The sequence below is a fragment of the Schistocerca cancellata genome, chromosome 12 (assembly GCF_023864275.1).
Source record: "Schistocerca cancellata isolate TAMUIC-IGC-003103 chromosome 12, iqSchCanc2.1, whole genome shotgun sequence".
NCBI classification, from domain to species: domain Eukaryota; kingdom Metazoa; phylum Arthropoda; class Insecta; order Orthoptera; family Acrididae; genus Schistocerca; species Schistocerca cancellata.
The window spans coordinates 108,217,713-108,237,531 of NC_064637.1; the positions used below are offsets into that span (position 1 = coordinate 108,217,713).

The following is a 19,819-nucleotide window of genomic DNA, read 5'->3' on the forward strand; positions in this document are numbered from 1 at the left end:
TATCCCACCACCCATTTCTTCAAATGGGGGAAAAAATAGTAGTCCGAGGGAGGCAAGACTGGAGAATAGGGGGGGATGTGAAACGAGTTGGAATCCTATTTCCATTAACTTTGCGACCACAACTGCTGACGTGTATGGTGGTGCATTGTCGTGATGGAAAAGGACATTTTTGTGGGCCAATCGCCGGCGTTTTTCTTGCAGCTCGGTTTCCCAACAGTCCAATAACGATGAATAATATGCACCTGTAATAGTTTTACCCTCTTCCAGATAGTCGATAAATATTATCCCTTTTGAATCCATTAAGACAGTCGCCGTAACCTTTCCAGCCGAAGGTATGGTCTTCGCCTTTTTTGATGCATATTCTCCCTTGGTAAACTACTGTTTAGATTGGTCTCAGGAGTATATTAATGTAGCCATGTTTCATCCACAGTGACGAAATAACGCTTAAAGTCCTGCGGATTCTTCCTGAACAGCTGCAAACCATCCTTACAACACTTCACACGATTCCGTTTTTGGTCAAGCGTGAGCAATCACGGAACCCATCTTGCTGATAGCTTTCTCATTTCCAGATGTTTATGCAAAATATTATGTACCCATTCATTCGAGATGCCCATAGCACTAGCAATCTCACGCACCTTAACTCTTCTGTCATCCATCACCATACCGTGGATTTTATCAATGATTTCTGGAGTCGTAACCTCCACAGGGCGTCCAGAACGTTCAGCATCACTTGTGCCCATATGCCCACTCCGAAAATTTAGAAACCACTTATAAACTGTTCTAATCGAAGGAGCAGAGTAACTGTAATGTTTATCAAGCTTCTCTTTAGTCTCCTAAGGCGTTTTGCCTTTCATAAAATAATGTATACTAACCACACAACATTCTTTTTCGTCCATTTCTTGACAATCACTCGACTTCCTCGATTCACACGAATGCCAAACACAAAGAAATAGACCAGGATGGCTGAAACTTGGTGTGCATTCATTCCAAAGATGCTACTAACTAAACATGACCTCGACACGCGCCGGTGGTGCCATCTCTCGGACTTTGCGCGGACTTTTCAAACGCCCCTCGTATGTTCCACATTCTTTCGAGGGAGTAACAGAAAATTGAAGTTAACACCAGCGCGCTACTTGGTCTGAAGGCGAGACGAATGTAGAACGCATAGTAAAATTTGTTAATTTTCCATCAGTTTTACTGCGGCACGGAGTGGCTGGTGCATCTACACTTTCAGAAAACAGAAACGACACACAACGAAGGAATTATCCGAATGAGACGGAAATCGGTAAATGTGAAGTACATGTGCAGACAAACAAATTTTAACAATGTCAGAGAAAATGGATGATTTATTCACGAGACGGGGCTACACAAATTGAGAAAATCAGTAATGCGTAGGTCCACCTCAGGGCCTTATGCAGGCAGTTATTCGGTTTGGCATTCACTGATAGAGTTCTTGGGTGTACTCACGAGGCATATCATGGTAAATTCAGTCCAACTGATGGGTTAAATCGTCAAAATCCCAAGACAGTGGAAGGGCCCTGCCCATTATGCACCAAACGTTCTCGGTTGGGGTGAGATCTGGCTATGTTGTCGGCCGAGGTAATCTTTCCGGGTTGTGTGGCCTTGGTCCATAGAGCTCTTCATTCCCTGACGTTTCGTCCATGGCTATGTTGGACATCTTCGGAGGTGCTCTTGGTTGTGCTGAGTCTGGCCGACTGACGAGTCATACTTTTTTTTTTTTCTTTCTTGTAATTTCATTCCCCTGCCCCATATGGGCAGGGGAGGGCTGTCAGCGGCACAATCCGCCGCTCTTCAGCTGAGAGACACTACAACTAAAACAAGAATAAAATGATACATACATAAGTGGATAAAAAAGGGGAACATAAAACAGAGTAAGGGGAGAAAATGGAGGTAAAAAGACATGGACATGTAGACGTTCATGGGGGACAGTTAAAAAAAGTCACAAGAAAGTTAAAAAACACAGTTGGCGATTCTGGAAACACAGAGAAGACACTGAATGTGCATGCACAGGTTAAAAGTTGGCCACAGTATTAAAAACACTCCGAAACAAACGAGTCGTACATGGAAGAGCGGCCTAAATACTGTGGAAAGTGGGCGTGGTCTGGATTCCACGTGGCAGCAGAGATAAACCTTGCCAAAGAAAAAAATTTTTAATTATCGATTGTAGTACGTCAAAGACAAAAACTTTTCATCAACTCTGCAGCGCGACAGTCCATATATATTGCTGAGTTTCATGGTTTCTTCTTTTCTGTTAAAATTATCCCCATGTTTATATATTTCGATGGCTTCTCTGTATAGCCGTGGATAATAGTTCGCCATAGTACACAAAACTTTAGTTTCCGAAAATTTCAATACGTGATCACCTGACTGAAGAGTATGTTCCGCCACGGCTGATTTGTCTGTTTTCCCTATTCGGCAAAGACTTTTATGTTCCTTCAACAGTGTATTCACGCTTCTCTTTGTAGTTCCAATGTAGACCTTGCTACACATACACGGAATATTATATACACCACTTGCAGACAGAGGGGGACGTTTATCCTTTACGGAACGAAGTGCTTGGCCTATTTTCTTAGTTGGCCTGAAAATCGGTCTAACGTCATGTTTCCTTAGAATCTTGCCGATTTGATCCGTTACTTTTTTTGTTGAAGGGTAGAGAAACCGTGTTCTTCCATCGCTGTGGCCTGTCGTTGTCCTTTGGCCACCTGTTATTCGGTCGCAAAACTCTATTTATTTCCTTACTAGAGTACCTATTCTTCTCAAAAGCCAGCTTTAGACGTTTTAACTCGGCATCCAGGTGTTCTGGCGTACATATCCCTTTAGCTCTGTCCACTAGACTTTTAATTACACCTCTTTTCTGTTGTGGATGACGAGTGGAATCCTTATGTAAGTATCTGTCGGTATGTGTAACCTTCCGAAAGACTTCATGTTTCAAGCTGCCATCAGCCTGTCTCATGACGAAGACATCCAACGAGGATATTGCATTGTCTTTCTCCATTTCCACGGTAAACTGGATTTTTTGATTTATACTATTTAAATAACAAAAGATTTCCTCTAAAGCTTTTTTGCCATGTGACCAAACAACAAACGTATCATACACGTATCGATGCCATCGACATGGTTTCTTACTCGCTTTTTCCAGAGCTAAATGTTCGAATTTTTCCATGTAAAAATTGGCGATCGTAGGACTCAATGTGTTACCCATGGCCACACCGTCAACCTGCTCATAAAACTCATCTTCGCACTGGAAATGACTAGAGGTAAGGCAGTATCTCAAAAGAGCAGTCAAATCCGCTGGGAAAACATCCGCTATGTAAACCATAACTTCAGTGATATATGGACTGTGGCGCTACAGAATCGATGAGAAGTTTTTATCTTTGACGTACTATGATCGATAGTAGAAAGGCCGGTCGGGCGGTTGTAGGCGCTACAGTCTGGAACCGCGCGACCGCTACGGTCGCAGGTTCGAATCCTGCCTCGCGCATGGATGTGTGTTATGTCCTTAGGTTAGTTAGGTTTAAGTAGTTCTCAGTTCTAGGGGACTCATGACCTTAGAAGTCAAGTCCCATAGTGCTCGGAGCCATTTTTTTTTATAGTTGAAAAATTTTATCTTTGACAAGGTTTATCTCTGCTATCACGTGAAATCCAGACCACGCCCACTTTCCACGGTATTTATTTATTTATGCATTTATTTTACCTGGCAAGATTAGGGCCTTCAGGCCCTCTCTTACACCTAACCAGGCATACTCAGATTCAACAAATTTCAGTTTCTACAGAACATTAAGGACATATAACATGTTATACAGTATTAATGTTAAAGAAAAAAAATAGAGATTATAAAAGTAGTACAATGATAATTATAACAATCAAAAAATAATTATAACAATCAAGAATAATAATAATAATAATGACTATGTATATGAAAGTAAACATATTTTACTTTTATGAATGTCAGTCCTATTGCTAGTTGGGAATTTTCTCGTTATATTCTTGCAGCTCGTGAGTTATACTCATCAAGCAGAGACATAAGACGATAGAATGGGGTGAAAGAGATATAGAAGTGGTAGACAGGTTAGAGGAAGAGAAATAGAATGGTAAAATTCGAAGCTATGATGGAGAGGTGAAAGAAAAAGATGAGAGGGGCACAACAATGGTGGCTATACCGACCCTAATATGTAAGTCTTGAGCTCGCTCTTGAATGTTGAGTGGTTCTGGATAAGACGCAGATCACAGGGGAGCGCGTTCCATAGTCGTATGGCTGAGATGGAGAATGACACGGAGAAAGATTTTGTGTTATGTAAAGGTACAGCCAAGATGCTAGACGTATCCGATCTGGTATTGCGGTTGTGGAATGATGATAGGTGTATTTAGGCCGTTCTTCGACGTCCGACTCGTCAGTCGGCAAGACTCAGCAAACCAGGAGCACCTCCGAAGATGTCCAACGCAGCCTTAGAGGAACCGTCAGGGGTTGAAGTGTTCCATGGATCATGGCCATACAACCCGGAAAAATTCTCAGCGGCTGAAACATCCGGTCGTGAAAGTCTTCATTGTACGGCCGAGGTAATGTTTGGCAGGCACGAAGACAAGCAGTAGGAACTCTGGCCGTGTGTGTGATGACGTCGTCTTGCTGATGGATAAGCCATGATGGGCAGCGAAACGAGGCGTAGAATTTCGCCGACGTATCGTGTGCTTAAGGGTGCCGCTATGAAACTAAATAGCCCGCCAGACCATCAGTCTTGGTTGTCGGGCCGTATGGCGAGCGAGAGTCATTCTGCTATCCCACCGATGTGCAGTCACGCTAGTCATCTGGGCTCAGATCGAAGCGGAGCTCATCACTGAAGACAGTTCCACTCCAGGCAATGAGGTTCCAGGAGGGAGTCGGCGCAAGAGGGCGCAATGAGTGCATCCCCCTTTCAGAGAGCTTCATATTAATGATCCTTGTCACCACTGAAGCAACAGCGGCACGTCGGATCGACAATAGTGATGAATCTGACAGTTTCTCGGTCCTCCCGTTCTGCCGTCTCTCTAGGTCGACTGCTTAATTCCTGACACTGTGCTCGTCCATGGTTTACCCATCCCTGCGAAAATCGCCGAATACTGGTATCGCTCCTGTTCAAATCTCAGGCGACTCGCCGATTATTCCAACCGGCTTTTTTGAGCACAACTACACGTCCTTTCCCAAACGCTGAACATCTGCGTATATAGAATGAGATTTTCACTCTGCAGCGGAGTGTGCACTGATATGAAACTTCCTGGCAGGTTAAGATTGTGTGCCGGACCGAGACTCGAACTCGGGACCTTTGCCTTTCGCGGGCAAGTGCTCTACCATCTGAGCTACCCAAACACGACTCACGCCCGGCACTCACAGGTTTACTTCTGCCAGTACCTCGTCTCCTACCTTCCAAACTTTCTCATATCAGCGCACACTCCGCTGCAGAGTGAAATTCGCATTCTGGAAACATCCCTCAGGCTGTGGCTAAGCCATGTTTCCGCTTTATCCTTTATTTCAAGAGTGCAAGTTCTGCAAGGTTCGCAGGAGAGCTTCTGTGAAGTTTGGAAGGTAGGAGACGAGGTACTGGCAGAAGTAAAGCTGTGAGGACGGGGGCGTGAGTCGTGCTTGGGTAGCTCAGATGGTAGAGCACTCGCCCGCGAAAGGCAAAGATCCAGAGTTCGAGTCTCGGTCCAGCACACAGTTTCAATCTGCCAGGAAGTTCCATCTGCGTATATTATTGATGCACCTGTTTGCCACGCATAGTTACTGTCCAACTGAGTAGAAAGAAATTCGCAAAGGTCTCATGCCTCGGTATCGACTTGTCCCCCCCTTACCATCCTTGCCAAACTCGCGCTGAAACTGCGCTGCAGCGTCATACATTCATACACCAGCCGCCAAAATTTACAGTTTTGCGTTTTCCGTCGATAGCTGTATGAGTATCAGCTTACGACCAACCTGCATAACTACGTCGTGATGCATCGGTTTCTCTTCATTCTTAGGGTGTGTAGCAAATATCCGGACGTGGGAGAATGCGGGATCCTCACAACTTGTTCTGTTTCATGTCTCTCACACTGGTCATTAGATTATACGAGGGTGAGTCAAATGAAAACTTTAAATATTTTTTAAAAATATTATTTATTGTGCAGAAGTGGTACAAAGCTGTATCACCTTTCAACATAATCTCCCCCACGCTCAATGCAAGTCCTCCAGCGCTTACAAAGTGCATAAATTCCTTTAGAAAATAATTCTTTTGGTAGTCCGCGCAACCACTCATGCACCGCGTGGCCTACCTCTTCATCATAACGGAACTTCTTTCCTCCCACTGCGTCTTTGAGTGGTCCAAACATATGGAAATCACTTGTGGCAAGGTCTGGTGAGTACGGTGGATGAGGAAGACACTCAAAATGCAGGTCTGTGATTGTTGCAACTGTTGTATGGGCAGTGTGGGGCCTTGAATTATCATGTTGCAAAAGGACACCTGCTGACAGCAACCCACGTCGCTTTGATTTGATTGCAGGCCGCAGATGATTTTTTAGGAGATCCGTGTATGATGCACTGGTGACAGTGGTCCCTCTAGGCATGTAATGCTCCAAAATGATGCTTTTTTTCGTCCCAAAAGAGAGTAAGCATAACCTTCCCTGCTGATGGTTCTGTTCGAAACTTCTTTGGTTTTGGTAATGAGGAATGTCGCCATTCCTTGCTCGCTCTCTTCGTTTCAGGTTGGTGGAAGTGAACCCAAGTTTCGTCCCCAGTAATGATTCTTGCAAGGAAGTCATCATCTTCTCGTTAAAAGCGCCGAAGAACTTCTTCACAAGCATCACCACGTCGTTCTCTCATTTCAGGAGTCAGCTGCCGTGGCACCCATCTTGCAAACACTTTTTGAAACTGGAGCACATCATGCACAATGCGGTGTGCTGACCCATGACTAATCTGTAAACATGCTGCAATGTCATTCAGTGTCATTCGGCGGTTTTCCATCACTATGGCTTCAACTGCTGCACCGTTCTGTGGAGTCACAACTCGTTGTGCCTGGCCTGGACGTGGAGCATCTTCCACTGAAGTCACACCATTTGCGAACTTCCTACTCCATTCGTAGACTTGCTGCTGTGACAAACATGCATCACCGTACTGAACCTTCATTCGCAGATGGATTTCAATAGGTTTCACACCTTCACTACGCAAAAACCGAATAACAGAACGCTGTTCTACACTGGTGCAAGTCGCAAGTGGGGCGGCAATATTTATACTGATACCGCTACGGTATGTGTGCATCTGCACTATGCTGCCACCTACAGGCTATTCTGCACGCTGTTTGTAGCACGCTTACCAACTTACAGAACAACGGCGCGAAATTTCGATTTGTTATTACAAATTTAAGGTTATCATTTGACTCACCCTCATATAAATGTACAAGGTGTTTGTCACCCGCCAAGACATAAAAATAACTGATGAGTCACTGCTGCATCTCCTAGATTACGAAATGAACACACAAAATAAATAATGCCTATAAGCCAATAATTCGTACTAAGAGGGTCACTCCAAAAGAAATGCACACTATTTTTTTTAAATCCATCTTTTATTCTAAATGTGTGAAAGTTCGACAGTGTGTAGATACATCCTTTAGGAACAATATTTTCATTTCTCCACATAATTTCCATCCCTCTCAACTGCATTACGCCATCTTGGAGCCAGCGCCTGTATACCCGCAGGGTAAAATTCTGGACCATCCTATTGGAGCCACTGTTTGGCAGCGTGCACAAGGGAGTCATCATCTTCAAACCTTGTTCCACGAAGAGAGTCTTTCAGTTTCCCAAAGAGATGATAGTCACATGGAGCCAGGTCAGGACTGTAAGGCGGGTGTTTCAATGTTGTCCATCCGAGTTTTGTGATCGCTTCCGTGGTTTTTTGACTGATATGTGGCCGTGCATTGTCGTGCAACAGCAAAACATCCTGCCTTTGCCGATGTGGTCCAACACGACTCAGTCGAGCTTGAAGTTTCTTCAGTGTCGTCACATATGCATCAGAATTTATGGTGGTTCCACTTGGCATGATGTCCACAAGCAAGAGTCCTTCCGAATCGAAAAACACCGTAGCCATAACTTTTCCAGCAGAAGGTGTGGTTTTGAATTTTTTTCTTGGGTGAATTTGCATGATGCCACTCCACTGATTGCCTCTTCGTCTCTGGTGAAAAGTGATGGAGCCATGTTTCACCACCTGTCACAACTCTTCTAAAGAAATTCATCTCCACCATTACCGTACTGTTCCATAAGTTCGCTGCATACCGTTTTTCTTGTTTCTCTGTGAGCCATTGTCAACATCCTGGGAACCCACCTGGCATAAACCTTTTTTAACGCCAACACTTTCAGTATTCTGCAAACACTTCCTCCCCTATCCCAATGTAGCGTGACAATTCATTCACTTTGGTGCGTCTGTCAGCAGTCACCAATTCGTTAACTGTCTGCACATTGTCTGGAGTGTGTGCAGTACGAGGCCTGCCGCTGCGAGGGCAATCCTCAATACTGACGTGCCCGCTTTCATCACGTAACCTGCTTGCCCACCGACTAGCTGTACTGCGATCGACAGCAGCATATCCATACAACTTTTTCAACCTCTTGTGGATGTTTCCCACTGTCTCGTTTTCACAGCACGGGAATTCTATGACAGCACGTTGCTTCTGACGAACGTCAAGTGTAGCAGCCATCTTGAAGACATTTTGTGATGGCGCCACTCATGGGAACAGGTTTAACTAAGTTTGGAAACAAGCGGGAAGGATGTATCTACACACTGTAAAACTTTCACACATACAGAATGAAAACTGTATTTTTACAAAAATAGTGTGTATTTCTGTTGGAGTGACCATCGTACTATACACAGCATAAGAAACTGAGTAGTGTTAAGCTTGAAAAATCAATCACAAGACCCTAATAACAATTGAACTGTCAGGATAATTCCCATTTATTGTTCTGTCAGCTGCAACTGAGATGGAACAATAAATGAGAATTACCTTAATTATCCAAACAGTTGCCAAATCTCTCAAGGCAATTATGTCAACTGCAGCTGAAGTACTGTAGTGAGCAACTTCTTGTAGTCAGTCCCGACGAAGCCCCTGGCCCAATTATCTTTGAAAGCAGCTTAACCACTGATTGGTCAGTTTCCCGCAAACGAGTGCCCAAATGTTTCGAAACATCAGAGAGAGAGAGAGAGAGGGGGGGGGGGGGGGGGTGGGGGCGGGGGGGAGAGGAGAGAGAGAACCCAAAAATTACGATTGTCTGTAGTCCATGATGGTTACAGAAACGTCGTTACAAAGTCCTTTCAAAGGCTATTCAGCAAGATAAAGAAAGAACGTGACAAATATTTGAAAGGAGCTACGTAACAGGCAAAGCGATAGAGGATCGTAAAGTGAGTAATTTGAGCTCTGGAAGTGGCAGAAATGAATATTTCTCATCTTGAAAGGGCAGCAGGTGCCAGTCACTTGACAGTAGGTGGCTTACATATCAATTGCAAACATCCATCTTGCCACCTCGACACTGGCGAAGCTTCTTTTGAAAGTGATCGTTTCTGGTGTGTCCAAAATGGAGTTTGCTATCGTTGACAGGTCCTGACTGGTTATCGGAAAAGGAAAAGTCACATGGCTTTTTTCACAGGATGACCCCAAAGAGTAAATTTTATGGCCTAATCGAAAGCGTTTCCTACCTGTTTCTACAATGGCCTCTCTCCTCAGGGTATTTTGAGAGTTGTATATTAAGTGTATCCAGTGCATGTAGGTGATTGTAATGGGTACATGTCAAGACTGGTATCAAGTTTGTGTTGTTGATAGAGTGGGCAAAGTGCTGTCAGCACACAGCTTGCCCTTCCCAAATGGCACCAAGGAGGTCGCCGAGCTTAATCTTCCGAACCAATAGGCAGATCACCTTCAAGAATGACTCAGGCCCTAATTGCATAACACACTGCAGAGAGGTTTGGAATGTAGTCCAGTAGACTGGCGCAAAGACTGGTGATCTGGAACACCACACCACCTCCTCTCCTCCCACTGTTGGGCACGTACTGGTGGTGAGCTCTTTTTCCACCATCAGGATTCCACCCGGCTACCTCAGAGCCGAGCACCAGGATTCAGGCTTGCGTTAGCGGCGGCAGCTTTGGGAGCCTCGTGTGGTTGTCCGGCACTGAACCTTACTCATTACTGGACCTTACAGACATGCATTAAATGAATAGTGCAGCATCATGCAGTGTCCATAATGGCGAATTAATCTACTATTGTTGGGTTTCGCTGGACAACGAAGAAATTTTTTACAAGAAGCATCATTCCAAATGGAAGAAATTAATAACTGTGGATAGAAACTGACCAGAAACTAGATGAAAACATTTCCTCCAACTGTAAAAATTCAGTGAACTGCAAGAACTGCATCATTGCGTCACCAAGAGCTCTTGTAATGAATATTCATTCACAGACAACTATTTATGGTCGAACAATCATGTTCAAGTCACAAATTACATTTAAATTTTAAAAATGTCCTTGCCACCAAACATTAAATTGTTTTGAGTTGTAGTACCTGTCATATACACATACGTTTGTTGCCTCATACATTACCTATCAATCGCCAACAGTACTTCACAATGTTAAGCATACTGTCCGACCAAAGTCATTAACTTCTGTTGACAACACTTTTTCAGCATCCATACAATGAGATCAAACTCAATGCAGGAAAAGGCCACACCTATGTTAAGCCCACTTATTCCCAGGCTGTCAGTCTCCATAAAATAAGAGTGGACTCATTGCCCAAGTTGATCAGATATACCCACTGTTGAGTCTATTTCATCTGAGGTTCTCAGAATTTAGAGAGTGAAAGAGGACCCACTGCATGAGTTGGCCAGACCAATGTTCTGTTGATCAAAAGTTACCCCAGATTCTCAGAATCTGGACTTTATAAGAGTGGACTCACTTCCTGAGTTATCCAGCCCAGCCCACCTGAACCGAGGTCCTCCAGGGCCCTCAGAATGTGGACAGTGAGAGTGGAGCCATTTCCTGAGTTGGTCAATGCTACCCCCTACTGAGCACATGTTACCCCAGGTTCTCAGTTCCATGCAGTGAGAGTGAACCTTTTGCTCAGCTTCCCACACTTACCCACTCATACAGGGCGTTTCAAAAATGACCGGTATATTTGAAACGGCAATAAAAACTAAACGAGCAGCGATAGAAATACACCGTTTGTTGCAATATGCTTGGGACAACAGTACATTTTCAGGCAGACAAACTTTCGAAATTACAGTAGTTACAATTTTCAACAACAGATGGCGCTGCGGTCTGGGAAACTCTATAGTACGATATTTTCCACATATCCACGATGCGTAGCAATAATATGGCGTAGTCTCTGAATGAAATTACCCGAAACCTTTGACAACGTGTCTGGCGGAATGGCTTCACATGCAAATGAGATGTACTGCTTCAGCTGTTCAATTGTTTCTGGATTCTGGCGGTACACCTGGTCTTTCAAGTATCCCCACAGAAAGAAGTCACAGGGGTTCATGTCTGGCGAATAGGGAGGCCAATCCACCCAGCCTCCTGTATGTTTCGGATAGTCCAAAGCAATCACACGATCATCGAAATATTCATTCAGGAAATTAAAGACGTCGGCCGTGCGATGTGGCCGGGCACCATCTTGCATAAACCACGAGGTGTTCGCAGTGTCGTCTAAGGCAGTTTGTACCGCCACAAATTCACGAAGAATGTCCAGATAGCGTGATGCAGTAATCGTTTCGGATCTGAAAAATGGGCCAATGATTCCTTTGGAAGAAATGGCGGCCCAGACCAGTACTTTTTGAGGATGCAGGGACGATGGGACTGCAACATGGGGCTTTTCGGTTCCCCATATGCGCCAGTTCTGTTTATTGACGAAGCCGTCCAGGTAAAAATAAGCTTCGTCAGTAAACCAAATGCTGCCCACATGCATATCGCCGTCATCAATCCTGTGCACTATATCGTTAGCGAATGTCTCTCGTGCAGCAATGGTAGCGGCGCTGAGGGGCTGCCGCGTTTGAATTTTGTATGGATAGAGGTGTAAACTCTGGCGCATGAGACGATACGTGGACGTTGGCGTCATTTGGACCGCAGCTGCAACACGACGAACGGAAACCCGAGGCCGCTGTTGGATCACCTGCTGCACTAGCTGCGGGTTGCCCTCTGTGGTTGCCGTACGCGGTCGCCCTACCTTTCCAGCACGTTCATCCGTCACGTTCCCAGTCCGTTGAAATTTTTCAAACAGATCCTTTATTGTATCGCTTTTCGGTCCTTTGGTTTCATTAAACCTCCGTTGAAAACTTCGTCTTGTTGCAACAACACTGTGTTCTAGGCGGTGGAATTCCAACACCAGAAAAATCCTCTGTTCTAAGGAATAAACCATGTTGTCTACAGCACACTTGCACGTTGTGAACAGCACACGCTTACAGCAGAAAAACAACGTACAGAATGGCGCACTCACAGACTGCGTTGTCTTCTATCTCTTTCACATCACTTGCAGCGCCATCTGTTGTTGAAAATTGTAACTACTGTAATTTCGAAAGTTTGTCCGCCTGAAAATGTACTGTTGTCCCAAGTATATTGCAACAAACGGTGTATTTCTATCGCTGCTCGTTTAGTTTTTATTGCCGTTTCAAATATACCGGTCATTTTTGAAACTCCCTGTATCTGGATGATGAGAGTGGACTCATTGCCCAAGTTAGGCTGATCTACCTGCTATAGGGCATAGGTTACGTCAGGTTTTCATCTAGACTGCGTGGAACACAAGATGCTTACACTGGAGTGTTTAAATTAGCAAGATTATTCTAGCAGAATTTGCTTAGTCACTGTTGACGATTATTAGTTGCTCTGTTGCCGATACACCTGTGTTGCTCTCATATGACAGAGTGCGTAATCCACATCTCCAGAATAGGGGTCATGTGTTTCCTGATGATGGGCAATATTTTGGCCCACAGTGACTCCCCCAATGTGCGCAGCCCCACACGTCAAAGCAAAACTGCAGTGGGGGCCTCTAGTGATGGAGCTACAATGAGTAATTGGCATTAAAGTTTACTGGAGATGTTGGGCAGATGAAGATATTCTAGGTAACTGACAAAGTGCGACAACGTTATGCGATGACAGACAATCTGAGTGAGAGATGTAAGGTGGATACCGACAGAGTGAAAGTGTACCTGAATGTCAGGGCGTCAGAGAAGTGGAACATTGTAGGAGTGTAAACCTTCGCTTCTTTTGCATTCGTGGTGGTTAGAGCCTTGTATGTGTACTTGAGGAAACAGGCTTTACTCGCCTTATGCAGAAAGTCAATCATTGGCTTTTTTGTATAATGATTTAGTAGTTATTTCTTTTCTTTTGTAGCTCTCCTTCTTGAAGTTTAGTAAATAATAAGTTGTTGGATCAAGTGTTAGTGCTAGGTGTTATTGATTAACTTCGCTACTTCTTTGTCCTCAGCAGATTTAATTTATTTAGAGAGGTCAATACTGTACACTGTATTTATTCCTAACTTCATTTCTGCCAGTTCCAAACTCGTGGAGTCAAGTACGTAACTTCGTTCATGATTCCTGGACTGCAGAAGTGTTTGGAACTGGTTGCCTCAACGAAACTGCCAGTCAAAGTGAGTGATAAATAAAAAAATAGACCTCAGTAGTTAAACTTCACTGATTGCTAATAGTCAAGATTACCTTTGAAAACCATTGGATAAACTTAATATTACTGTTTTTGAAAGTATACTTAAAAATCAACAATAATATGTCTAAAATAATATATAAACAGCACATAAAAAGGTGTACACATTTACAGTAGAAGCAGTTGATAGTTTTTTGTATCCAGGGCAGTCAAAGGGAACTAGTTAGGTAGAGAGGCCAACTAGGATGACATTGGCACCCACAATCAGAAGTACAGCGTTTCAAACCCAACCGATCTGTCCTGGTGTAGGTTACCTGTCGTTTCCCTAAGTAGCTTGAGGCAGAGACTAGGGTGTTTCTTTTTAAAATGATAGGACTAGAGCTTCATACGAGTTTTCGGCGTAGAAAAAGCCTTCGATAGTGGTGTAACATATTCAAAAGTCTCTTTATAGGAAGATGATGATGATGATGTTTGGTTTGTGGGGCGCTCAACTGCGTGGTTATCAGCGCCCGTACAATTTCCCAATCTTTGCACAGTCCAATTTCGCCACTTTCCTGGATGATGATGAAAATGATGAGGACAACACAAACACCCAGTCATCTCGAGGCAGGTGAAAACCTCTGACCCCGCCGGGAATCGAACCCGGGACCCCGTGCTCGGGAAGCGAGAACGCTACCGCGAGACCACGAGAGGCGGACACTTTATAGGAAGAGGCACATAATATACGATACTTACCAGAACCATTGAGAATGAAAGAGCTACACTGAAGTGGTCGTATTAAAAAGGGTGTAAGATAGGAGTGTAACATTTACCCCCTACTACTCAATATATACATCGAAAAGGCAACGATGGAAGTAAAGGAAGGGTTGAGGAGTGGGACTGAAAGTCAGGGTGAAGGATATCAGCGATAAGACTGATGACGTTGCTGTCCTCATTGGAAGTGAAGGAGAATCATAACATCAGTAGAATGGGTTGAATGGTCCAATAAGTACAGAATTTGGTTTGACAGTAAGCTGAAGGAAGTCGAAAGAAATGAGGATTAACAGAGACGAGAATAGTGAGAAAGTTAAAATAAAAACTGGTGGTCACGGAGTACACGATGCTACAGGCTTCTGATACCTTGGAAGGAGAATACTATATGACAGGAAAAAGCAAGGAGTGCATAGAAAGCAGACTTTCACAGGCAAAGAAGGAATTGCTGGCCAAAATAAGTCTAGCAGTATGTAACAGTGGCTTTTATTTGAAGAAGAGACTGGCGAGAATGTACGTTTGGAGCTCAGCACTCTATGATAGTGAATCATGCGTTAGTGGAAAATGGGAAGGAAGAAAATCGAAGCGTTCATGGTGTGGTGCTGCAGAAGGATGTAGAAAATCAGGTGGACAGGTGCAGAACTGGCTAATAAAGGACTACGAGGGAAACACAGGCTAGAAGGATAGGATGATTGGACAGGTGCTAAGATTTTAGGGAATAGCTTCCATGGTACTAGAGGGAGCGGTAGAAACTGTAGGAAAACATTGTCTTGTCAAGGGCAGTCAAATGGAAATCAAACATCTGACGTAATGGGACCGTGTAATGGTTCCATCAAAAGTAATCGTCATGGGTTTTAAGATATTTATCCCATTGGGAGGCCAGCCGGAGTGGCAGAGTGGTTCTAGGCGCAACAGTCTCGAACCGCGCGACCAATACGGTCGCAGGTTCGAATCCTGCCTCGGGCATGGGTGTGTGTGATGTCCTTAGGTTAGTTAGGTTTAAGTAGTTCTAAGTTCTAAGGGACTGATGACCAAAGAAGTTAAGTCCCATAGTGCTCAGAGCCATTTTGAACCCATTGGCAGACATGATGATCAAGTCCTGTTTCGCAGAATGAGGTCGTCAGTTGATGGATCCACAACTGCATCCACTCCTGCACTTCCTTGTGTGGCTGGAACAGACGTCCATCATCTTTCTTCAGGTAAACAAATACATGAAAACCACACAGTGAAAGATCCAGGCTCTACGAAGGATGTTGCAGTGTTTGTCAACGAATTCTCTGAACTGCAGCCTTCATCTTATTGGCAGTGCGGGGACGGGCTTTATCACGCAGCAGGATGTTCTGTCTGACTGCTGGAGGGAAACAGCAACGCCGACAGTGGAAGTATCCCACACCTCCCTTACCACAGAAATCCAAGCCATCCGAAGCTGTTCGTATAAGCTGTGGTAAGGTCATGAGGCCGGCCGGTGTGGCCGTGCGATTCTAGGCGTTTCAGTCTGGAACCGTGTGACCGCTACGGTCGCAGGTTCGAATCCTGCCTCGGGCATGGATGTGTGTGATGGCCTTAGGTTAGTTAGGTTTAAGTAGTTCTAAGTTCCAGGGGACTTGTGACCACAGATGTTAAGTCCCATAGTGCTCAGAGCCATTTGAACCTTTTGAACCAAGGTCATGAGGATTGCAAAGGCGCTCTGCTCATTGAGTTCCTCGCACGTGGAACCACAATCAACGTGCTGTGCTATGAAGACACTTAGCAGAAACTGTGATGCACCCTAAAGTTGACACACCCAGGAATGCTGTTGGGCAGAATCATACTGTTGCACAGTAATGTTACTGTCAACCAGAGGAAGGCAACGCTGCAGTGATTTGTTTGGGAAACACTGCAGCAGCCTTAGTACAGCTTGTATTTTTCACTGTCGGATTTTCGCTTCTCTGGCGACCTGAAGAAAGACGTGCTCCAGTCAGATAAGGAAGAGCAAGAGTGAGTATGATTGTGTATTGGTCAGTGGCCGACCACGTACTACGTAAAAGGAATTGTTTGTATCTTCAACATTTCATGGCCCTGTCAGCAACTGTATATATTAATTTTAATTTTAATAATCAACAGCCTCAGTTACACTGTTTCCCTAGAATTTATCTAGGTTTCAGTTGGGATAACCCAGCCTTCTTCAGAATAACAGAAACTAGCGTTTGTCCATATTGTACATCGTCAAGCTAAAACTACAATTCCATAAATTATCGTCAGACTGTAAAAACTTATCTGAAACTGCCTCGGCCTCATCTCGCATACCGCGATTCGGCAGCCACAAGTGCTGTACTGGAACTGACCGTAGCGTTATGAGGCAAGCATAGGCGGACACACTACCTTACGCCTTCGCAAAAACTGTATGGTAGTTACTTGTTGGGACAAGACGCGAACTAACTCCTGAATTTGAATTTACTAGTAAAGTGAAACAAAAGGTATAGCTGAGGAAAAGGGCGTATATATTATCCTGTGCAGAACGTACTTAGATCGACTGTCCAAGTTCAGGAGTTAAGTTCGCGTCTTGTCCCAACAAGTACCCATCATACAGTTTATGCGCAGGCGCAAGGTGTTGTGTCCGCGTGGGCGGGCCTCATGACGCTACGGTCAGTTCCAGTACAGCACTAGTGGCTGCCGCATCGAGGCCGAGAAGTGGGGCCGAGGCAGTGCCAGATAAGTTTTTACAGTCTGACGATAATTTAAGGATTTGTAGTTTTAGCCTGACGATGTCCACTATGGACAAACGGTAGTTACTGTTATTCTGAAGAAGGTTGGGTTATCCCAACTGAAACCTAGGTAAATTCTAGGGAAATGGTGCAAGTGAGGCTGTTGATTATTAAAAGTAAAGTTAGGAATTGTTTGTCTTGAATGAGATTTTCACTCTGCAGTGGAGTGTGCGCTGATATGAAACTTCCTGGCAGATTAAAACTGTGTGCCCGACCGAGACTCGAACTCAGGACCTTTGCCTTTCACAGGCAAGTGCTCTACCGTAAAGTTGTGAGGACCGGGCGTGAGTTGTACTTCGGTAGCTCAGATGGTATGCCGGCACGGTAGCTCAGTGTGTTCGGTCAGGGGGTTAGCTGCCCTCTGTAATAAAAAAAAACGGAGTTAATCGATCAACAACGAACTTAAACGGATCTCTTAGAACGTCCACCCCGAGCAGATGCAACGAACAACAGCGAACAAAATGAGATTTAAAAAAAAAAATGGTAGAGCACTTGCCCGCGAAAGGCAAAGCTCCCGAGTTCGAGTCTCGGTCAGGCACACAGTTTTAATCTGCCAGGAAGTTTCAATTGTTTGTCTTGGCTCCCAGCGAGATAAATAATCTTAAAGTGTGTGGTGATTATTTTTGATTGGAACCATTCTCTGGTCACGTTATGGCGGGTCTTTTGTTTTCATTTGACTGCCAATTATACATCCAGTCAAGATGTGATTTAGGTTACTGGGTGTAAGTGAGAAACTGAGATGAGGATGTCGTCACAGGAGCGGATGTCGCAGTCGGCCGCATCAAACCAGTCATGAGAGTAACAACGCAGAACCGAAAAAAGACTGGATTCCTTAACATTGATCCAGAGTGTTGTGACTGACAGCCCCATCCTTGTAACGTAGTGTCGGCAGCTGCCCCCCCCCCCCCCCCCTGTCGGTGTTTGCTTGAGCACATGCACCTGGTGCAGTCGCGCCCAACATGGTCACTGTCCGCTACGCGCGCGCCCTCCGGCGGTCAACAGCTGAACTGCGGCGCTGGCTGGGTCGCACCGGCGCGACCGACACACGGCGTGGGCGGTGCGCGTGGGTGGTGCGTGCTGCTACGTGTTGCGCGGCGCGGAACGCAGGCTGCAGGCGTGCCGCTTTCAGCGCCGACGGCAACTTCGAGGTGACGCTGGCGACCAAGGCGACCATCTACCACCAGGGCCTCGTCGAGTGGAAGCCGCCCGCCATCTACAAGTCCTCCTGCGAGATCGACGTCGAGTATTTCCCGTTTGACGAGCAGACGTGCGTGCTCAAATTCGGTAGTTGGACCTATGACGGGTTTAAGGTAAGCTCACTCTCCCGTTCTCCTTCCTCCGGCCGATCTCCCTCCCCTCCTACCTTCCCCACCCCTAAACTTTCTTTTCAGGTGACTGGGCTGTGCTCGCCAGTGGTACAGTTGCCAGTTTCCCCATATTTAAAATAGCCTAATTTTGTTAACTTCCAGTTGCGCTACACAGAAGTCACTCCCAGCTCCACAGCGTCCTTTGCAGACAAAACTCTTTCTTGAGATAAGATTCCTTTAATTTACGTTGTGGTCACTATTCTGTACATAGTTCCACATAGTCAGTGCGTACACAACTTTCCCACTAGAGCGCGCCCCGCTAAGCACAACAGCGCAGGCACAGCGCTCGTCCGTCTCCGCATTATGAGATGGCGCTGCCATAGAGATGGACCAAATTCTGCTTCCGCCGATCCGCGCATTAATATGTAACGCAGCCAATGAGACTGCTGCGAACACAGAACCTTTGATCCTCACGGATCACACTCACGCAGAGATACATGAACGCGCGAGGTATTATAACGAGTGTAGAGACGTCCGATTAGTCTGTACCAGTCTGCATTAGTCTGTACAAGTCGGTCCGAGTTCTACATTTGTCTCTACCAGTCTTTAGTCAAGTTTCAGTCTGCGCCTAATGAGATTAGCCATGAAGACAAATGTATAGACACTTTTGTCAAGTATCAGAGATATATGTGAGAATAAGATTAACGTACCAATACCAAAGGAACTTCAGATTGTCAATTTTGTTCACCGTCAATCGGCTACTCCAAGCGTGCAAGTGGCACTTCTATTGTCTGACCTAACGGCAGAAGATAAACGTGCCACGATAAGACCACGAGACATACTGCTGACTCTCGCCTACTTCGTTAGAGGGACAAGTCAAATAATCTGATGGTGTGTGTACCGAAGGTCTTACAGTACGCACACCACAGTCACAAACTTTTTGTTAACATATTACTGGTTTCGCTCTTTACTGACCATCATCAGATCTGCTGCAAAACAGGAAAAACATAAATACACTCGCAAACTGTATACACCTTAAGAACAATACATACACCATAACGAAAAGTGGTAATGACGAAATTTACATTTGTGCGCTTTAAATATGAAGAGTGATGCCTGTTTCATAAAAACAAGTCCTAATGCACTGCAGCCATAGTGGCATCATCAAATGTTAAATGCGGAATCAGCACCAGCATCGTCAAATACATATAAATAACATCATACGCACGAGTCTTGTTGTCAGTAGCACTGCTGTTTAAAGCAAGCTGCCGTACAGTAGCCACAAGATGTCTGTGTTGTCAGTTCACCAGGTGTCGCTAATGTTGGCATACACTAGTTTTCAATAATTAACTGAAACAGCGAAAATAAAGGG

General features: G+C 44.9%; 1 protein-coding gene across 1 annotated transcript in view; it reads left to right on the forward strand.

Annotated features, from left to right (window-relative positions):
• Positions 1 to 19,819, forward strand: part of LOC126109762 (acetylcholine receptor subunit alpha-like) — a 681,242-nt gene that overhangs the window by 403,137 nt on the left and 258,286 nt on the right. The window contains exon 4 of the mRNA XM_049914813.1: positions 18,270 to 18,450. Within this exon, the coding sequence (XP_049770770.1) occupies positions 18,270 to 18,450 (181 nt within the window). The remainder of the gene's footprint in view (positions 1 to 18,269; positions 18,451 to 19,819) is intronic.